The 22,263-nt window shown below is 35.3% G+C and overlaps 1 protein-coding gene across 1 annotated transcript; it reads right to left on the bottom strand.

The window, feature by feature from the left end:
• Window positions 1-2,299: 2,299 nt before the first annotated feature.
• On the bottom strand, window positions 2,300-21,966 carry barx2 (BARX homeobox 2). Its single transcript, XM_058751640.1, has 4 exons — window positions 21,577-21,966; window positions 12,379-12,676; window positions 6,070-6,154; window positions 2,300-5,606 (listed from the first exon to the last, which is right to left on the bottom strand). Exons 1-4 carry the CDS (start codon window positions 21,761-21,763, stop codon window positions 5,337-5,339), a joined length of 840 nt encoding a protein of 279 aa, XP_058607623.1. The 5' UTR covers window positions 21,764-21,966; the 3' UTR covers window positions 2,300-5,336.
• Between the last annotated feature and the right edge of the window lie 297 nt (window positions 21,967-22,263).

Genomic DNA, 22,263 nt, shown 5'->3' with positions numbered 1-22,263 from the left:
AGAGTTTCATGAAAGAATTTGGCATTTAATGCAATGACTGATATTAAGTAAAAATAAGCAACACTTGATTTATAGATTATAGATCTTTTTTAACTGTTCATGTTGTCTCAGGTCCATTAAATAATATTTGATTTCAATGATGCATTTAGTAAATGTTGGAATTAACAATGCAGTTAATGCAGTATATTTCACAGATTTAATCATACTGATCACGTTATATATCACATATTAAATTCAAATTATACTTATTACGTCACGTTAGATATATTTTATATATTAATTCATATGTGTTTTTTCATATCAAATTTGTCATGGCAGATACGAATATTTGCTGTTAGAGACTTTTATAAAGCATTTATAAAGTCGTTATAAGTAATTAATAAATATCATGCAAACCTTTTGCAGTAACACCTTACAAAAAGTTCCCATGAGTTAACGTTAGTTCATGCATTAACTAACAATGAGCAAAACATTCGTTACACTGCTTATTAATCTTTAAGTGTTCATTTTTAGATTCATTAAATAACAACTTTTGATTTTAATAATGTATTAGTAAATGTATAAATTATCATTAACTAAAATTAATAAATGCTTTAGAATATTTTTATTGTTAGTTCTTGTCAACTAATGTAGTAAAGTAATATTATCAAAATAGGACATTACTGTAAAGTGTGTACCCATATTGCTTACTGCAAACTGACCCGAAAACTTCAGGCTGAACAGTGTGTCTCTGTAGTGATAATCAGTGACACTTCAATCATCAACATTTCCACTGCAACTTCCTGTCAGCCGTAATCCTCTGCCTCAGGTTTGAAGCTACCTTTAACCCTGACCCCTTTACCTCGTACACACACACACACATGCAGAAACACACAGGTGTATATGTTCACACATGCACAAACACACACACACATGGCCCAAGGTGATTGCCTTGCTCTCATCAGTGTGTGCTGCAAACTAGCAAAAAAATGCACTTGACGGTACAAACCTGTTTGAGCGGGTCATTGAGGAGCGAGGTGCACTACAGGACAACATGAAGGAAGTGTGGAGTGAATGATAAGCCTATAATAGACACATGTTTTTTTTAAGAACAAATTGTGAAAAGAAAAGAAAAGAAAGCAATAAAAAGATACAATAGGGCAAATCATCACTCTGCTTTATATTGGTGCTTTCCCTTATTAAGTTGAAATAAAAATTGTGTAATAGATAATGATGATCAATGTATTACTTTTTTCTTTTTTTTTTTTTTCTTTTTTTTTTTTCTTTTGGTACAAGCAAAGTAAATTACACTTTTATTGACTGTTTTATTGTCTTGAAATTGACCCTGCTCTATAAAAAGGCTAAGCATGTTTTCACAGACTTTTTTGCCTAAAGCAGTGTCTACAACAAGACACTTTTCACTGTCTTTTGTGAGTCTCATTTTGCTCCCTAGTTTCATATGTGAATCAGTATATCATGAACATGCATTTGGCCTCTAGCAGGGGTCTTGATCCAGAAAACATTAATGCTGATCACTTAATACCTGCCATGCAATTGCAAGTTTGTACATAAAAATGTAACTGGTAGATGTTGAAAAATATAGTGCTGTTAAGAAATATACTCTTGCAGAGATCATACTTAAAGTACATCAAATATAGTAAATGAACACTCAGTTGCAACAACGTTATTGGTTCTTGAGCTTCAAGCATGCACATTTGAGCTTCTGTTTACCATATTTGATGTTTGCTGATTATTTAAACTTTCATAGGTTGAACAAAAATGATGAGAGAATATTAAAACTCAATTTGTGAAGACTTACGAATCTGCAACAAATGATGACAGAATTTTAACTTGTGTGAACTATTCTTTTATTTTTAAATTCCTGTATTTCACTTCACAGTTTACAGGAGAAACAGGTTTCTCTTTTATGCACATTATGAATGAAATGTAATAGCAAACTGACAACGTTTCTGGTAAGTGAATATAGTGAGTTTGGCAATGGCTTTTGTGTTGCATTCTGGGAATTTCTATGGAGTAAAAATCTGTGCACTAAAACAAATTTGACAATTGCAGAGTACTAGTGAATAAGGGAGCTGGTTAAGATGCACATTTACTGTATTTTTATTTATTTATTTATTTTAAGTTGGATTATTGGAATACATTTTACAAGAAAATACTATTTTAGTCTTTCGACTTTAAAATTTCACATTTACTTCAATGTGTTACTTGCCATTTCTTTGTATTTTTTATTTTTTTTTGGTGAAAATTGTTTGAAAGTAAACAGAAATCATGATATCAGACCTCCAAAATTAATGGCATCTTTATTAAATGTTATTAAATATGCAAACACACGCACATACAATAAAAATTACAGAATGTTTGGGTGAAAAAGGGATTCTTGTCAAATATCTAACTATATAGTCTTCTCCTCCAAAACAAAAGAATACAAAATAACTACTCACCCAATAAAATTCAGTATGTACACCAGAAAAATAGTGTTTTTTTTTATATCAAAGAAGGAATATATTTTCAATATCTGTTGTTAGCCAAACAGAAAAAAAAAAAAAACTATACAAATAAAATCTTTGCAAAAGGCAGCAACGGTTGGAAACGGAGCTTATGACATGCAGGATAGAGGAGGCTGTGATGATGTATTCGTGGGCCGTCAGTCAGCTGTAGCCATGTGCAGAGCTCCCGCGGGCTTCGACATGTCCCACAGATTTTCGTGCTTTTTTTGCAGGTTTTACTAGTGCGAGTTTGATTTATTAATTGCTTTGCGTCCCTGACAGATTAAGTGGTTTTTCTTACAGTAATAAAACCAGCCTGCACTTAGTGGTGTCATACTGCGCCACTCCACAGTGGGGGAAAAGGGTTCAACGTTTTTTCATTCAAAGGGAATAAAATGGGACGAAACATACAATAGCTAGCATGATCCATCTGGGAGTTCATATATCATGTGTTTCAGCCTCAAAGAATAGTGCTAAGCGGCCGTGCAAAGGTTATACACACACACAAAGGTGATTTGAAGAAAGGATTCGGTTGAAATACAACAAAGTCGAAGCATGCCACGCATAAAATGAACAAAAGAAACAATTTTTCTCTGCAAACAAGAACAGAGAAAACACATTGCCGTTTGGCAGAGAGAGGGCACTTTGGAAGGTTTACTTAAACCAATACTACCTTTAATGTTTTCTCAAAATTTATGCTCTTTTTCTATACTAAGTTGACAGATTCTTTATCCATTGAGATGTTGAATGGATAAAGCTAATCTTTACCCAAACTGGACAATCCTGCTTTAAAAAGAGCAACATTTTTCTCATGTGAAATCCAGAACTCTGTACATGTTTACACTGGTATTCGTACTAACCCGTCCTATTAACTTTTAATGGCAGCAGCTTCATGGATGTGTAAAAAAAAAAAAAAAAAAGAAACCTCAAAGGGCACTTTAGCTTCTCAGATATATGTGTTTTGGCACAAAATCCCAAGCTACAGTACACAGGTGCACCGTAAACTACAGGCGCAATTAAACAGGTAATATATACAGGGAAAGAGAGGAACGTACCCAGAAAAAAATAAACACTTACTGTTTGTCCATATAGAACGTGCTGTATTGGAGCGAGAAAGTCAGTCTGTGTGATTCGGTTTTATACGTTGGCGTATCTGGCAGCATATTAATGGCTTTAAATTTTTTATAAAATGCATTTCAGAGAGGCAGCTGTATGACAGAAACATTTAAAGCAATGTTGATCACTGCATCACCATATATAGTGGAAAGTAACTGGACACTTAGGCATACTATAAAATGCTTGCATGTCATTGCGTTTGATAAAATCTGCAAATGGGCTCAATTTCATTTTTAGTGGGTATATGAAGTCCACAGGTGAACTATCCAGCCAACAGGGAACGTTCATAATGTTCATCCAGTAACATTTGTTCAAAGTTATCTAGTCTTTGAAAGGGTAATTTGCCCGAAAGTCTGTCATCATTTACTCTTCTTCCAAACCTGTATGAGGGTATGTTTACATTACAACTGTGTGCTAAAATTGAAACGTTTTTCCTTTGTGTTTCTGAAAAGTTTCGCATACAGATGACAACATTGCCAATGACTAAAAAATGTAATGACTAAAAACGCTGTTTATACATGCCAGACCAGTAGTTGGCGATGCCACTTTGTTATACTGTGTGTCTGTGTACATATACTTATAGACTAAACACATAATACACATGGCATCACCATTTCCAAAAATGTACATTTTTGTAGTTTACGTGGGATGATGGCGGTTTTCAAAAAAAAAAAAACTTTGAACCCTTTGAGAGCAGTTCGAAACCCATTTCCAAAGGTTTTCCAAAAGTTTTCAGGCCCCCCAAATGCTGTTGTTGTGTAAATGAAAGGCCAAAACACATAAAATGTTTACTGTTTTTAGTTGAAAATGCTGTCGCCTGAAATTCTTTCTTCTTAAAAGTATAAAAAAAAGAAATACATAATAAACATATTTTGAAGAATGTGGGTAACCAAACAGTTCCTGGACCCCACTGTCTTCCATAGTATGAATGAAAAATAATGCTATGGAAGTCAATGGGACAAAAAACTGTTTTGTAATCAATATTCTTTAAAATAGGTTATTTTGTGTTCAGCAGAAAAGAGAAATGCATACAGGTTTGAGACATAACATGAGAATGAGTCAATGAAGACAGAATTTTCATTTTTTGGGTGAACTATCCCCTTTGATAATGCTCTCGAAACGTTAGCACAAAACATTTATACATTGTTCACGGAACTGTTTTCTTTCTTTCTGTTTTTTTTTTTTCAGAATGTTCAGAGAACATTCAAAAGTAACATTCCCATAATGTTTGCTAAATGATAAAAATGGAATGTTCTCTTAACATTCAAACAACCAAAGACAGACATTTTTAAAACATTTAAAAAACGGGACATTTTGAACATTCAGAGAACATTCAGAAATAATGTTTTCATAACTTAATGGGAACGTTATTAAAACATTCTTAGAACATATTTTTGTTAGCTAGATATGAACATGATCCACAGTCTGACAACCAGAATGCATCCAAATACAGTGTCCGGTTGTTTTATCATTTAATACCTAAAAAAGCTTATTTTAGTGAAATGTTTGATCGAGAAGTGTGCTTATTCTATCTGTTCTGGTTATACAAGCCACTTGGTTTGATGTTTTGTTGTTTGGCAATGACATTCACACATTTTTGCGTGTCTAAAGTACCAATTTTGGAGGCCACCGTCAACTCAAAATCAGGCTTGGGAAGCCGTTCAACTGCTCAAGTCCAGAGAGCGTCAAAGTCTTTCAGTAGCTGTCTTTGGTTGTGCGTCAGCATGGCTGCGTTTAGCTGGTCGTCATTGCTTCTGACGGAGACGGAGGGGCCTGTTCTCGCGCCGGGGTTTCTGGACAGACGGATTCAGACGCAGCGGACGTACTGAGATCTTGAGGTTGAGATTGGAAGACCTCCTCTTCCTCTTCGGACCGTAGCTTCTCCTCCTCCGCTAGTTTGGCTGCCAGCTGTTCCTGGGCCTCGATCTCCTCTGTGGTTGGGATGGAGTTCTTCTTAGGTCGGCCTTTGGGCTTGGTAGGAGCCTCATGTCCTCCTTTCAGCACCTAGAGAAACATGGACACACATGAGCTGTGAAATATGTGGGCCTAGTCAAAGGTGAGGATGGTTATTGCAGTGATTAAGGGAAGATATATAGCCATATGGGCTGGCCGTTTGCGCTCGTTTATCTCAGAGGTGAACGTTCTGTTGATCTTTTGTTGCTGCTTGAGAGGTTGATCACGCTGACGTAGACCTGTACCGTCCTTTAAATCATCACTCACGCAACCAGCAGCCCGGGGTCGTCGCTGTTACACGCACTGATTGTATTGAGTGCTGAGGAGGGCAGCTCAAAACTGTCTAATGGATTTTTAATGATATGTCTCAGAGTTTCCATTTCCACACACAAAGCTTTGGTGGATTTTCAACACAGATGTTTTATTGATACACGATGACAGTATTTTAACGAACTAAGCTTGCAAGGTAGACGGTGCTTGCAGTGTTAGCCTTGAGCGAGCTCTTCTGACTCACCATTTTCTTCCATTTCATGCGTCTGTTCTGGTACCATGTCTTCACCTGGAGCTGTGTGAGTCCCAAAGACTGAGCCAGGTCCAGTCTGCACACATGTACAATAAAAGCACGAGTTCAGAAAAAGTGCATAAATCAAAGACAAATGAAAGGTTAGTATTCTGTTCCAAATCCTAATGAGCCGCCTATGGAGGGAGTATAGTAAGGCATAATTTTAAGTCAAAGATCACGTTCAAAACTGACTAGTTTAGCCAAAATGTGGGGAAATATATATTTATGCACATTAGAGGTATATGTTTAATTTTAGAGTATTGTATTATTCTTATTGTGTCACTTTTATTAAATTCAATTGTGAATCTAAGTTTTCTAAGCACCTTACGCATTATTTCTATGACAGTTACTGCCTAAAAATCTAGTGCAGGAAGTCAGAAATCAACCGGAACTCAGTGCAAAAATGATTCAAAGATTTTTATTTTTTATTTTTTTTTAATTATTGAATGTGTAGCTAAAGTGATTTTAATTTTAAAAATAAAATGATTTTGATAGAAATTATTAAAATAATTAAATTACATTAAATTAAATTAATCGGCTTTAAAACGCTGGATGATGCCAGCATGAAGTGATCTTAATAGAAAATAAAATAATTAAATTAAATTATAAATCAGCCTCAAAAATGCTAAATATTAATGAAAAAAAAATAATAATCTAGATACCAGGAAGATTTGTTCAGATAAAATGATGAAAAAAATAAATAAATAAAAAATGCTCCTGAGATTCAATCACAGGGGTTAAATATTGCTTAATAAATTGCAAATGAGTCATATGTAGACCGAAATGTATATATATTTATATGTGATCCCGAATCATACACTTCTGAGGACCCATGACTCTTATGAAGCTGTAGGCAGCAGTAACTCAGATTTAGGAGCAGGGCCTACGAATGGCTTTCTGACCCGAAAAAACCCAAACTCAAGACACAAGACTGACTGCGAGAACGGCGGGAAACTTCAGAACTGGAAGTAATTGACCGAAATCCCAAAGTCACCTGTTGTCTTACGCATAAAAGCCAGTGGGTGGCCATCTAGAGTGCAGATGTATATCTAATCACTGCAAAATTCTCAAAGCTGGCATGACATATCCGACGAGTTTGCCAAGCTGTGAACTGAAGAGTCTTCCCAGGCCAAATGTAACTACAGACCTCCCGTGGAATGCCATCGCGCTTTATCTATACAGGATAAGGTAATCCAGTCATGGAGCTCCTGACTCGCCCAAAAGCAACAGAGGTTTGTTTCGGGGCACTTCGGCAGGCAGCGCATGACTAATGAAGCGATTGGTCTGCTGTAACGTGATAGGCAAAGAAAGGACATGTGAGATGGGATTTGAGGGCAAGAGAGAGCCAGATATCAAAAAAGTGTGCAGATTTCTGGTCTGTCTACTTTCAAAGTGGCTCACATCAGCCAAGCAGGATTACGCACCTCCTCGCTCGAGCCTCTCAGAGAGTCGTGTGACTGTGAGGTGCAGTGATCTTCTGGAAATGAGCAGATTAACACTTGCTCTCAAAAGCCCTCGACTTCGGCCTTTCCCGTCTCCTCCTCTTTATCTGTCTATTATCTAATTTTCCTCTCTTTTCTTCCAAGTTGTGTATGAGACAAGAGTTTTTTTCTACTATATGAAAGTCAATGTCCTCTTAAAAAAAAAAAGGATTGTGGCTGTACAATGGCAAAGTATCATATGCTACACTATGGGAATTTATTTCACTACATCTTGTTTATAATTAATGTCCCTGCAGAATACTTAATTCTGATTGGGCAATTGCACCAAATATCTATGTTCTACTCTGTATTAAATTTGTATTATAGTGTGCCTCTCTCATGCCAGTCTCATAAAATAAAATAATTTATTATATCTAATAATTTTATTATCAGATAATTAGATTATTAAACATTATATATATATATATATATATATACACACACACACACACACACACACACACACACATAATAATGTAATTAATAATTATTAAATTAACATTAGGTAATACTACTGTATTTATAGAGCTTTTACTGAGGCTGAAAAAAGAAAACAAAGTCACCCATCTTTGCAAAATGACAGAGTAAAACATGAAATATGTATTTATTTATTTGCTAAGTGTCATATCTGTCATATCATGCTGAATTATGGTTAAGCAAAACATATGACTGCAAGTGGTTAGGAAAATGAGTGTTTTTTTGAAAAACAAAACCATCTAGCTGTCTGTCATTTGTGGCTGCTTTCTCTACAATAATTGGAGGTAAGAAAAGCACCTTTGTGTTTGTGCTTATTATTCTTCAGAGATAAACCACACTCTCACACACACACACACACACACAAACGCGCTGCATTCCACCGTCGGCACGTTCCTTGCAACTATGAGCCTAATTTAAGCTCAGTTTGGGTTCTGACATTTATTCTTAATGGTGATGAAGATGATTATAATCATCTCTGCCTCATAAAAAACCATTAAAACTTCATGATATAAATCATTACACTCCATATTTCGACATGTTTTTCATTGCTTTCATGTTCTGATTGTGTGGCCTAGGTGGACAAGCCAAAAACAGCACAACACCTTCAGGTCGTCTTTCAGATTGATAGAAGACCAACCTGAGGCCCATTCCTAAAACTTGCCAGGAGATGAGGAATTTCCCTCGCTTGTTTCTCATTCAGCCATGAATTAATTAGCTGATTCCCGAGGCGGAGCTGCAGGCCTTGATGAGTGTGACAGAGTGATAGAGAGAGCGTAATCATGACCTTGCTATGAACTCAGCGGCCTTCAGCCAAAACCTCCACAGACTGACCCCGACAGGAACCAACAAAACTGGCCGCTTTCATGCCAACTTTGCATGCTTGTGTCAGGTTTGGGTTTGCAATACTGAGAAAATTACTTTAAATTATGCAAAACATATTGGTAAATATATCAGGATCAGTCATAGTTTTATTTTTATTGCATATTCTTATTATTAGTACTCACCAGTGTAAGCCTGATTTAGCTCATATTGGAATTAATATCAGGGCCTGTTTATATATATATATATATATATATATATATATATATATACACATATTAGTGGTGTCAAAATTAGCGCGTTAATGCAGGCGATTTTTTATTTTTTCAGTTTAACGCGTTAAAAATATTTAACGCAATTAACGCAGGGGCGGAGCTTGGGTTGGCCAGCCCTCTCACAACTGCTGTTTCTATCATTTTTTCTTGACAAGAAGTGCATTTATTCAGTCGCAGAGCGTCTTTACGACCACATCAAACTGGAGATGTTTCAGACGCGCGCTCCACTTCACTTCAGCGCCAGGTGCGAGTCAAACGAGTGCGGAAACGGTACTGTGCTCGCAGCGTCTGCTCTTCCATTGCACGCACAAAGGTGCCGGCGCGCGCTGTAGCCTGCCTTGTATCATTTCATATCAAAGCGCGAAATAAACTGCAATGTTGTGGTCAGTTGTGGTCAAAAAGGCGATTAAAGCTGCCTTAAGATTGTGCATGGCTGCATGCATGTAGCCTAATATATTTTATATGAGTCACATTTAAGAATATGTCTCTGAAATGGTTTTCAAAAAATGGTTTGAAATGGTTCTCCCTCATCTAACACACCTGATTCGACTCGTCAGCTCATTAATAGAGACTTTATGACCTGAAGTGTGTCAGATATGGTAAAACGAGTTGAGAGAAAATATGCAAATATGATGCGTGTCAGATCAGCGTCACATTCAGCAGCGACAGCTCTTAAAAAAAATAACAGCCAAAATATCCTAATAACAGCTGCTGTGATGTCTATTAATCAAAGGACAAAGAAAAACAAAAAGAGGAAATAATAACTTTTATAGCTTTAAGGATTCATCTATATTTTATTTAGTGTTTGATAACATCAGTTTCAATTTATGTATATTTCTGCAGAAGGGCACAGGTAAATATGACATTTATTATAATGGGTTTATGTGAAGATTGTTTTAAGTTCACTAGTAATTAATACATGTTAAAATTGATAGTTCTCAATTATACTGTAATGTTGAAAGGTTTGATAGAGAAATCAGTATTGGTATCAGTGATAGTGGCCTTCAGTCATAAAAACAGAACAAAAAAGATGCCTATAATATATATATATATATATATATATATATATATATATATATATATATATACTGTCTTTATGTTGTTTGTACATTATTTTGAAGATTGAATGTGAAATTATTGCAATATAAAATTATATTTAAAAAGTATATTTAGACAAATGTGCGATTAATTAGTTATTTTTTTAATCGATTAACAGCACTAATATATATATATATATATATATATATATATATATATATAATTATGCTCTATATTCAAAATAAACATTTTCTTTCACATTTTATTAAAGCTGATTTTATTTTAATGTTATTTATTTTTATTTTATAATTTTATTTATTACATATTATTATTATTATTATTATTATTATTGCCAAGGGGAAAACAAAACAAATATAAAATGTAGGTTTACATTTACATTGATAAACAAATCAGCTATTGGCCATAAATAAATATCAAAATAAATTGCAATATGTATCTATACTTATAAATGTGTTTTAATTTAAATGCACACACAAAGTCACTTTGAGTCAGACACAGCATCTTTCTTGTTTTAAGAAAATTAAAGAGAGTTATTTGTGACACAAAAAATCAGTTGGTTGAGCATGTAAGAGGAAGTATTGTGGTTTTCTTTACTTTGCATGTCTGGTGGTGCTGACAGTTTTCAGACAATTATGTCTGACAGCTCCTATGCTGCTGGAGGACAGGATCCGTCCTTAGGCTGTGTCTGACCAACAATTCAGAGAATGTGTGTGTGTGTGTGTGTGTGTGTGTGTGTGTGTGTGTGTGTGTGTGTGTGAGTGTGTGCGTGTGTGTGTGTGTGTGTGTGTGTGGCAGACACACTCAGAATCATTGTAGGTGGACAGAACTGATTTTGTGGGATTTTTACTCAAATGCACCCTTTGGGACATAATGGAAACACATCCACTTCAGCCAAATCTAAACGTAGAGCCAAACTGAAATGGAAAATGTGTTATGGCCAAAAATTGTCCCATGAGAGAAGACCTACGACACGTAGATTACCTCATCTTATTGTACAAAGCCCCAAAGTTTTTTTTAAATACACCTGCGTGTGCTTTAAATGATTGGCATGAAATCAATGTAATACATTTTTGTTTGCTGTTCTTGGCCTGTGGCCGTGTTGTCTTGAATGGGGTAGTGTTTCTTTTAAAGGCTTCTTTTGCAATTCAAAGCATGGATAAAATGTTACTGTCGTCTTTACTACAACACCGAGCCATGTAATCGTTTGGCTAACAGTGATTTGCTTAATGTGTTTATTTCAGGTGTTATATGCATTTAGAATCATTTTATTTTATAGTATTTTATAATTACTCTGCTTTTTTTAAAAAAAAAAAAGTGTTTTAATGTTACCGGTTTCATTGTGCAAGATTCATTATTGCATGTTATATTCCAATCAATCCAAGAATAATTTTTCCGCACAATGATTTTCATGTTTTTCAAAACAACAACAACAAAAAAAAAAATCGGAGAAAAAAAAAGAAAAAAGGATTGAATTTATAGCATAATACTCAGCTATTTAGTCAACATGAAATCAGTCCTATGTTTTTTTCTTTATTCATGTTTTCTGGTTTCTGTACAAGATTCATTACTGCACATTATGCCAATTCAAAAAGAAAAATAATAAAGAATTGTTGTTTTGTCATTATCTAATGCCAATTTGTTATGTTCCAATCAATTCCCAGAAATAAAAATGTTAGATAGCTAATACTAATAAACATGAAATTAACAAAAGTAATTATTATTATTTTATTTTTTAACTTGGGTTGCAAATTGAATTTTTTTTCATACAATTTTTAAATAAATAAATAAATGTGAACCTAGAATAGCAAACAATCCACATAATATGTCGATGTCATATATTCCCACTATTAATATTTAATGTTCCATTAAAAATATATAATGAATGATAATAATAATAATAATAATAGTAATAATAATAAATTAACAAAAGTTATTATTACTATAATTATTATGTTTTTAAGTTGGGTTGCAAATGGAATATTTTTTCATACAATTTGTGCATTCATAAATAAGTAAACAAACAAATAACTAAATAACATATTTCCAGTTTTTCGATAACTTACACTGGCCTTAAAAATTGTCAAATCGATCGTAAAAAGCCTTCAACTGAGCAATCACAGCAGTGCGATGCTTCCTCATCAACCACTGACCTGTCTGGAGTGGAGAGATATTTCTGTTTCTGGAACTTCTTCTCCAGGCCCAGCAGCTGCAGCTCGGTGAAGATGGTGCGGCTGCGGCGGGGTTTCTTCAGCCGCGGGGTGCTGTGCTCCGTCTCTGACTCACTGCTGATGCTGACGGGCGTCTCCCTGGCACTGGGCTCTGAGCTCAGCGGGTGCTGGGGTGACAGAAGGGGCAGGTGAGGAGACGACTGAGAGATCTGTGGGAGGCTGCTGGGCGGCTGGTGTGTGATCACAGACAGGAGAGGGTACGATCTCAGAGGAGCAGAGCCTTCCGGAGCAAACAGACAACATAATGCTCTTACTATTGATAGAAGTCAAATATTGATGACGTTCACTGGCAGAAATCATTAATGAATCAGTAATGTTGTGTATTTTGAGGAGCCATTCTGCTTGTATCAGGTCGATTAAATTATTTGTAGCATATCAGAATTGCTCTGCTTTCTTAAAGTAAACATAAAAGCAAATTCCTATTTGCTTTTTTTTAATGGTATTGATTTAATTCTGCAAGATTCATTGTTTCACGTTGTGCAAAATTCAAAAACATATTTCTTTGTAAACTTTCATTATCTAATGGCAATTTGGAATCAACTCAATTCATCATTGCACATTATGACAAAATTAAATTTAATAAATTCATTTTCATTTGTATTATTTCATTATCTAAAACCATTTTAGTGTGTTCCAGTCAATTCCTAGAAAAAAAATTATATATATATATATATATATATATATTTCATGTTCTGCTCAGAAAAAAATCTGATTTAAATAAAAGTATTACATTTATTATTATAGAATTTATTATTATTATTTAATGTTATTGGTATCATTTTGTAAGATTCATTATTACACATTATGCAAAGTTAATATATATATATATATATATATATATATATGTATGTATATATATTGTAAACTTTCATTATCTAATGGCATTTTATGTTCCAATCAATTCACCAGATATAAAAATTTAAATAAACATTTTTCTCAATAAATTTCATGTTCTGTTCAGAAAAAATATCAGATAAAATAAAAATATAAAATGAATAGGATAAGTTAACATGAAATCAAATTCCTGTGTGCTGTTTAAATGTTGTGCAAGATTAATAGTTGCATATTTTGCAAAATTCAAAAACTCATTTCTTTCTAATCTTTCATTATCTAGTCAATTTGAAATGTTCCAATCAGATCAATTCATCATTGCACATTATGCAAAATTTAAAACCTTTTTCCATTTGTAATCTTTCATTATCTAACTCCATTTTGGTGTGTTCCAATCAATTCAGCAGATTTAAAAATTATACAATTAATTGTGAGCCTGGGAGAGCAAACATGGAGAGCATAATGGCCTGGTTAATACAAATACACTTAATAAAGGTTCCAAAATTAAGGTCTTGGTGGAAATCATTAACGAATCAATAATGTTGTGTATTTTTAGGAACAGTTCTGCTCTTATCAGGCCTATTACACATCATGCATGCCTGTAAAATCTAGTTTACAAGCTGCTAAAGTGAGCCAGCTATAACCCTGAGTTTTAACAGCCGTCATGTCCGAGCGAACTCAAACCGTGTAATGGTGTCGGCCCACCTTCACTAATGGTGTAGGTAAGTGTTAAGAGTTTTGGCCTGTGTGATGTAAGGTGGCTGATCCGGAGGTCTGCTCTGGTGATGTAACTGCTGTTTTACACTGAACTCCAGGAGGATAATGACTCTCCTATGATATATGCTGTCAGCGATACAATGCACTCTGGGTAATAATTTTTAGCTGGGGCATCTGTACCATCTTCCTTACGGTTTTAATATTTCGAACTCTCTCGCTCTTTGTCTCCAGCTCTTTTATTTTCAGACATCAGCGAGACGCCAGAGTCCATAAAATGCAACACAGGCCTGTCTGAGCAGAGAGAGGTCGCTTCAGTGAGCATATAATACCTCCAGGAGAGAAAAAAAAAACTCATGTCGTCAAGCAGAAAAAAAGGTGATCCTGAGATTTATTGAGTGAGGTGAGAATAGAAGAGCGTTTGGTGAAATGAATGCATGATGTCATGTCCATTTCACAGGCAAATTGGTTGCAATCTTATTTAATCCCGGTAAATGCCTGGGATGTCTTATCTAATCGTTTGATTGCTTATAGATAAAAAGAAAAATGACTGTGGTAAAGCCAAATATTTTATCGAAAATCATTTCCTTATTGAATATGGAAACATAGAGGGAAACATAATCATCGGAAGTTGATTAAATATGAAAACATTAACGTTTTGTAGTAGTTTACTGCAGATATTGGGGGCAATTTCTATCTTAAATACTTGAATTGTTGCCTTTTCTTTAGTGAAATAATAATGATAGTTCTCCTTATTATATTGCTGTCACATTTTAATTGTAAATCTGGTGGCAAAACATCAAACACATGTACATTTCATTAAGTATGCTATTAAACAGTCTTTGCCTGAAGGGCTTTTATGCAGATAAAAGCGCTCCTGATTGGCAAAGTGAACTATTTTATAAATGGCTCGTAATGCCTTTAGGAGTTGGGAGCCCTGTACACAACATAAAAAAAAAATGTTAAGTGCAACATATAGAGAAATAGTGGAAGGACAGGCAAGAGTAGTGAAAGCAGAGGTTTTCCACACACATAAATGCACAAACATGTATGCGCTCACACTCACATGTAAGTCAGGATGATCTCATGGCAATCAATGCAACACGTTCAGACATGACATCCCTTCTGGCTCATCTCTCTTTCTTGCCCTCTCTTTTCTTTCTTTATAATCAATCCCAACAATCTAATTGTATCAGTTTTAATCTATGCAGTCCCCTGACACTGTGCCATCATGTTCTGTATAATTATTAATTATATCATGCATTTTTATGACCATATTTTTTAATGAAATGGAAACTCTTTAAAACTCTTGAACATTTGCTTCTCTCACATTTGTAGCAAATGCATCATTAATCTGTTAGACCTATGTCTCTGATTCACATTTACACCGGTAATAAGACAATCAGTAAGCTTCTTAATTGTATCCTAGATCCCTGATAATTAACAATCTTAATTGAATGAGTCAATGAGATTTTCCTGAGGCCTTATTATTATGATGCCATACTCCTGGATTACTTTAAGTCCTGCTCACGTTTTGGGAAATGTAGTGTGAAAATTGTTTTCCAAAAAAAGCTGTAACATTTCATTTGACCTAAAAATATCTGTGGCAGTTTGTTGTTACAATTCCTTGTTATGACATGCTGGGTGTCAGGAAACCTCTTGCTTTGAGTTCAACACCTTGACTTGTCATTCACATGTTGTGAACGAAGTGTCAAGTTTTCATTACTCAAGATAAAGCTGTGAAGCTCGTGCTTTCCCCGACCGATGGCCAGAAAACAGTAGTAAACGTTAAGCTCTTGATTGCACTCTTTCAGTCCTGTCTTATTTTACTTGAATGATTGGATTCCAGATGGATGATTTCATTTGGCACTTGATGTGCATTTGAACTCTCAGTAACACGGTACACTGTGTTTTGGTTGGGCCAAGTGGTGACAGATTTAATGCTTCATCACTCGTTTGAGTTTTTATCTCTCAATATTTATTAAACCTATCCAGCAAGTTGGAAGAACAGGAAAAAGATTAAAAAAAAAAAACATAAAAAAAATTATAAAAAAAACAGAGCTCAGCCTCTGCAAGTGAACGGAAAGAGTTTATTTTTCCAAATCTTCCTTGCTGCAAGCCAGATTTTGAGCTGAATTTGCTCAAGCATATTGATAATGCAGCTGATTGCTTTATATTTGGCTCTGTTTGACTGTTTTGTCTTCCAGGCATCTAACAACTTCCCTTCAGACTGTAAAAAAGCGTTAAGCTCTGGAAAACATTAAGCAGTGTACTTCTGTGTATCATATTACATGAAACAGTACCCTGTGAATTATTTGGCTTCCATAATTACCCAAAGGGAATAAAGCTAAGATCTCACAATAGATACCCATAATACCCTGATAATAGGTTTCCATAAATGTGTATAGCCACACCCTCCGGGTTGCATCATGGGTGAGGTCTGGCAATTGTGACAAAATGCATCTATAATTATATGTTTTGTTTATGTGTGTGTGAACATAATTGGTTCTCATCTGAAAGACATCCGCTTTTATTGTCTGCAGTGGATAAATGTAAAGGCAAGGTGTGGACGGTTGTCTCTCAATCATTTACTCCTCTAAAAGAAACGTATCCTCCTATTAGGTTGTTTTTCAGCATGCTGTCAAAGGAGATCGCACTATCTATGATTTTTATCCGTATCTCCATGTTTCTAAAAGCCTTTCCCGTCTTATGACGAGAGACGTGTCTCCAAAAGAAATATTAAAACCTGCTATTGTGCTGTGCTCCCCTCTCATGTGAAACTCTTAAGTGCGTAGGCCTCACCTTTGTAGACTATTCATTCAAAATAATAAAAAAAAAGGCAAAAAGTGGAGGGGTCCCGAAGGGTTATTTTGCGTTATTTTTGCTTATTGTACAATATACTTCTTGTTACACTGCTACTCAAACAATAACAAAAAGGAAATTAAATATTGATTTTATATATATATATATATATATATATATATATATATATTCATATATTAAGAATCGTACCTACTATTACCTTAAAGCTTCCGCCAAGAAAAGAAGAAGAAGAAGAAGAAAAAAACAGTCCTTACAAAGTACAAAAGAGTCGGCAAAGAAACTAAATTAATATTGTTACACTACTATATGATGCTATATGACGTCTCTGATGTCGTTTTCAGTAGCCTACAGATGATAAGATGAAAGACTGTGCCAGATGCGTTTAAAAAAATAAAATAAAATTTAAAAATTAAAAAAAAAGAGCGTGAAAGTAGCGCGGGAAAGTGCGTATAAATAGTATGCCAAATAAAAATGAAAACTTTTGGTATTGTTACGCAAAAATGAATTTTGGCTTGTATATGCTACGCGATTGGTAGGGTTAGGGTTGTGAGGTAGATGCGTATTATATGTAGCTTACGCGAAACTGCGTATCATATGCACGCCAAAACACGCGTGTATCATATATACACCAAAGTCCATTTTTGCGTTATCAGAACCACGAGTTTTCGTTTTTATCTGGCGTACTATTTATGCTCATTTTCATGAGACCTGGCTCAGAAGCAGCCAAAAGTTGAGAAATGCTTGTTCAGCGAAAAACGTCGGGCGGCAGCCATTGCTATGAGATGCAGGCAGTGAGGTCATGTCATGTGCGTTTCATAATCTGTTTATTGAGTTTAGCGCATAAATCGTATCGTTTACACATTTGATGCTTTGCAGTTGTTATAGGCTATAGACATATAGCCTGTGTTAAATATTGCTGTTTGCTTGATGCTTTCATCGTGACTCGAGACTGACTGTGTTTGCAGAAGTAGGTCTACTGCATCTTTACTTTACAAGCTTGCATTGATCTGACTGTAATCGTGGGTATATATGATGATTATATTTGCCGTGTGCTGACAAAAAAATTATACTCTCTACCAGTTGTGCCGCTTCAAACACATCGTTAAAGGGATATGAAAGGTGAATGCTGCAAGAATGTAATTTTAGACGATGTATTTAATCTGATTTAGCCTGTCAGTGACTGTCTGTCAGTTACAACTGTAACCGGATATTTTGAAGTAGGCCTAGTTAAGTCAACAAACTTGTTTTAATGAGAAGTCAGGGTTGAATTCAGTCATGTTGAAGTTTGTAAGCAGATAGGGACATTTATAGGTGACAAAATATGCATTTTAATACTTATTATTTGTTTTGGTATATGACATACCGTGTCGTTTTTGACTAATTGACTCTCATGTTGTATATTGTCATGTCTTCCAGCGGCTCCTAGTGGTGACAGAGTTTACAGTAGACTATGACTTGTGACGACAAATGCTCTCTCAATGTGGGAGAGTCCAGGGCCAATGGCCTTTCAGTAAGTGCCAGTCTTAATGCCAGCTACATTCTATATTAAGCAGTATCATCCATTGATGTGCTGGCATATAGAATATCTCACACCCCTCAGACACAGTGTGTGCAGCGTTCTGATATTTGGGCTGGATATTCTACCCCCAGCTCCGGCCTGCCAAAACTCTCACACTGCCTTGTATCTCACAGCTGGACGAACAAACAGAAGGAAGCATGTGTGCGTAAATGTGCCTGCCTATTCTCGCATGCATGTGTATATACGTGTGTATACATTTTGCATGCATGTTTTGTTGTGCATACACATGTACGTCTATGTTTGTTGGGTTGTGTGTGATGAAAGCGAGTGACCTGTTAAAGCTATTTTTATCATGATCCCGTCCGTTTAGAGGATGCATCTCTGATTTCACAAATTGCACAGCAGGTATGAGGGAGCGAAGATGCTCTCTGTCAACACGCATCAGGATTGGAGAGGGATACTTTGCACTTTTCTGGACTAGTTTGGTATTTTGCACCCCAACACTTGATGCTAAATTACTTTAGATAAATGTGTCTGCTAAATGAATAACTGCATGTAATTACTACTCAGTTTCATACACTTACATATTCTTAAAAATAAAGGTTTCAAGAGGGGTTTTCACAGCGATGCCATAGAAGAACCATTTCTGGTTGCTCAGAAAACAATTCAGTCAACTGTTCTCAAAAGAACCATGTGTTGTGTAGAGAACATTTTAATAATCTGAAGAATGTTTTTTTTTTTTCAGTTTCAAAACCTTTTGTGCATTTGAAAGATGCCATGGATGTTAAAGATTCTTCATGGAACCATTATGTCAATAAAGAACTTTAATTTTTAAGAGTGACATAAATGTTTTAAAGTATCAAATATGCAATATTGGCTTTTTGAGCATAGTTTTAATATGACCTGGAGACGCCTGGTTGTGAAATGAAGGACAATCTCTTGATGGTTTTGTGTTGTGAAACAAGATCAATATGTACCTAAAACTATCCGTCGGTGCAAAACAAGATTTGCTGTGAGATCAGTCATTCTGACCTGAAAAACTTGCTTGCCTTAGTTTTACAGGACCGGATTTGATTTGGTAGTATAACTACAGTAAAGGAAAAGAAAAAAGGCCTGCACTGCTGGGCCTGGCATGTCAAGTGTTAATATAGGGAACATTTATGTGCAACGAGTATAAGGAACAGTGAGTTTTAAATGACAACTGGAATAATATTTGATCTGTGGTTCTCTGTTTGTGAAATCACATACAAAACCACAGAGTTAAGTCCTTGCTAAACCTTTGGATGGGTCACAGTTGCTGCGAGAATTCACAAATGTGCTTAATCAATCCCTTAAACCTAATTACACAGGTGCTGCTACCAATACTACCATGATGCCATCATGATCTTGAGGGTCAAACCTTTTTTTTTTTTTTCCTACGCGTCCCATGTTGCCTGATGTATTACAACCTGGATTAATGGCATGCCGGGAACATTTTGCAACGTCTTGTGAACTTCACACAATGCTTCTCATTATGCTGGAATGACACTGCACCTGTTGTTTCAGGATGTCATACCTGACTGCATCCTATGTTGCATATCAAGAGTGTGGCAACAGTTCTGTAAATAGATAAATGTCCTGTGGCTTCCAAGAGTTTGTGTTCCTTGGGGCGAGTAAGAGGAGAAGATGTCATTATTTTACCACAGATACCCAACTCATTAGAAATGTGACAGTTTAAATGAATGAAATAAATGCAGTTTGGGGAATGTGTGCACACCAATACCCTGAGGTCACTGAGGCAAACACGGTCAAAACATGGCAGGCTAAAACGTTTAAAGATGAAATGTGATGAGTGTCCTCTCATTGTGTCGTGATATATCATCAGGGAGAAGTGATGATATTTCAAAGGGACTCTGTCTGTGGAGTTCAGCTATTATCTATTCAACTGTCATGACTATGTATATATATATTATGGGTTTAACTGAGCATAATTTTACCTCAGTGCATGTGGTGGAAACAAACAAACAATCAAAAATAATAATAAAAAAAAAAAAACTGTTTATTTGTATTTTGGGGCAGATGAATGTGAGATATTGATAATAATAACAACAACCACCAATCAGACAAAGCTAATGTAAATGTAATAAAGGACAAGATGTACAAAGCAGGTATCTTTACTGAAGTAAATATATCACATTTTTTTTTTTTTTAATATACATATTTTGGTTATAAGGCAAAAAGTAATTCCACTTTCAGCTGTACCGTTATGTTTTATGTTTTTGAGAGTAAAAGACTTCATCACACATACAGTGTCTGTTGCACAATTTAACTCACGACCTACAAACATGTTTTGAACTTAAGTGCTTCTCTATTTTTCTATTATTTTAACTTTTAAATAGGAATATGAACTCGGAACTTTATAAAGCGCACTTTACCGAGTGCGTAAAGAGAGCTGGAGTAGTTTAACATCTATGGGTAAAATATACAATTGTTTATTATATTTAGCATGGCGTATTGTTTAATCTAGGATAAAATGCCGATAATAACTATCGATTTCCTGGCCGTTGCTTCAAATACTGAATTTAGAAATATAATGTGTTCAGTAACTATACCGCTTTCCTGCCCGTTCCGTATACAGAATTTAAAAACACAATATAAGTTCAATTATATTTTTCGTTCATTATTAGGTTTAAAAACTATTGCATCAAGCTATACTAATATGAACACATTATGAGAAGCAAAAGTAGGTGCTACAGTTTCGGAGCAAGCATTCTTCAAACTTGTGCACATAGTACATGTGCATTAGGAGAAAAACAGCAAATTGACTTTATTTTATTTCTGTATATATATATATATATATATATATATATATATATATATATATATATTTATTTCGTTCTTTTTTTTTTTTACAACAGCATGTTGCTTGCTCATTATAAATGCTTTCATCGTTAAATAGGCTACTTCGTTTAACTTGCCACAATAATTTGTGCAATTAGTTCTCATATTATGACTATATTTTCCGCTCGAGTTTCTCAATAACACTGGCTGAAAAAGTTATACGCATCGGTTTTGGTGGGTTGAACGTTTTGCAGTGCAATTGTATATATATATATAGATAGATATGAGGGCAAAGAGATTAATAAAAAAGATAAAATAAAAGTAAAGTCTAGCTAAGTAACGCCCATTCAAAATTAGAAAACATTTCGGAAAGAAATAATACCGAAAGAAAGAAAAGTGTTTATGTCACTTACCCGAGCATGAATGCAGAGGTTTGGGTCTGACGATTAAAGAGGGGCAAACCGAGTAAAGAGAAAGTTTCTCGAAGTAATCACAAGTTTCCTTGGAGAGGATCTCGTCGATCATGAAGGTCTTGTATCGTCTTCTGGCGGCTTTCAGCTGCGCGCTGCTCGCGACTCTCAGCTCTGCTTGACAATGCATAGTGTCCAGATACGCGCCGAGTGACGTTCACCGCAAAACTTCTGATAATCGCCTTCTTCAAAGTAGTGTAAAACTTTTAACGTGTGATAGTGATCTAAAACGACATCTCATCTGTTCGGCACTGGCGTCCTCTTGCAGCTGTGCTGCGCTGATAGTGTGCTCCGTGTGTTCAGCGCGCTCTTTCACGCAGCGAGTGCGCAGTGCGATCTGAGTCACCGCTATATAAACCAACTATCCTGTCACTACTGCACTGCTGTGTGCAACAGCAGACACACTTCACGTCAATCACCCCCTCTCTCTCTCTCTCTCTCTCTCTTACTGTACAGCAGAACAATGAACCGGTTTTCTCGTGTTTTTTTTTTTTTTTTTTTTTTTGATCTATGGAAACTTACATGGAATTGTACGGTTAGTTTATAGTGTTAATTGAAATAAAGTACGCATTTCTTCTTCTTCTTGTTCTAGGCTAGGCTACTGTTGTAGTAGCCTAATTGTTGTTGTAA

Source organism: Onychostoma macrolepis, chromosome 18, assembly GCF_012432095.1.
Source record: "Onychostoma macrolepis isolate SWU-2019 chromosome 18, ASM1243209v1, whole genome shotgun sequence".
Lineage (NCBI taxonomy): Eukaryota > Metazoa > Chordata > Actinopteri > Cypriniformes > Cyprinidae > Onychostoma > Onychostoma macrolepis.
This window is presented reverse-complemented; position numbering and strand designations above follow the sequence as displayed.

Excerpts from the sequence above, each read along its gene's own strand:
- barx2 (XM_058751640.1), bottom strand. The coding sequence starts at position 21,763 with ATGCATTGTCAAGCAGAGCTGAGAGTCGCGAGCAGCGCGCAGCTGAAA. Across the intron at positions 12,677-21,576 it reads ACCTCTGCATTCATGCTCGG|GCTCTGCTCCTCTGAGATCG; the intron begins GTAAGTGACATA and ends TTGCTCCGGAAG. Across the intron at positions 6,155-12,378 it reads TATCTCTCCACTCCAGACAG|ACTGGACCTGGCTCAGTCTT; the intron begins GTCAGTGGTTGA and ends ACATGTGTGCAG.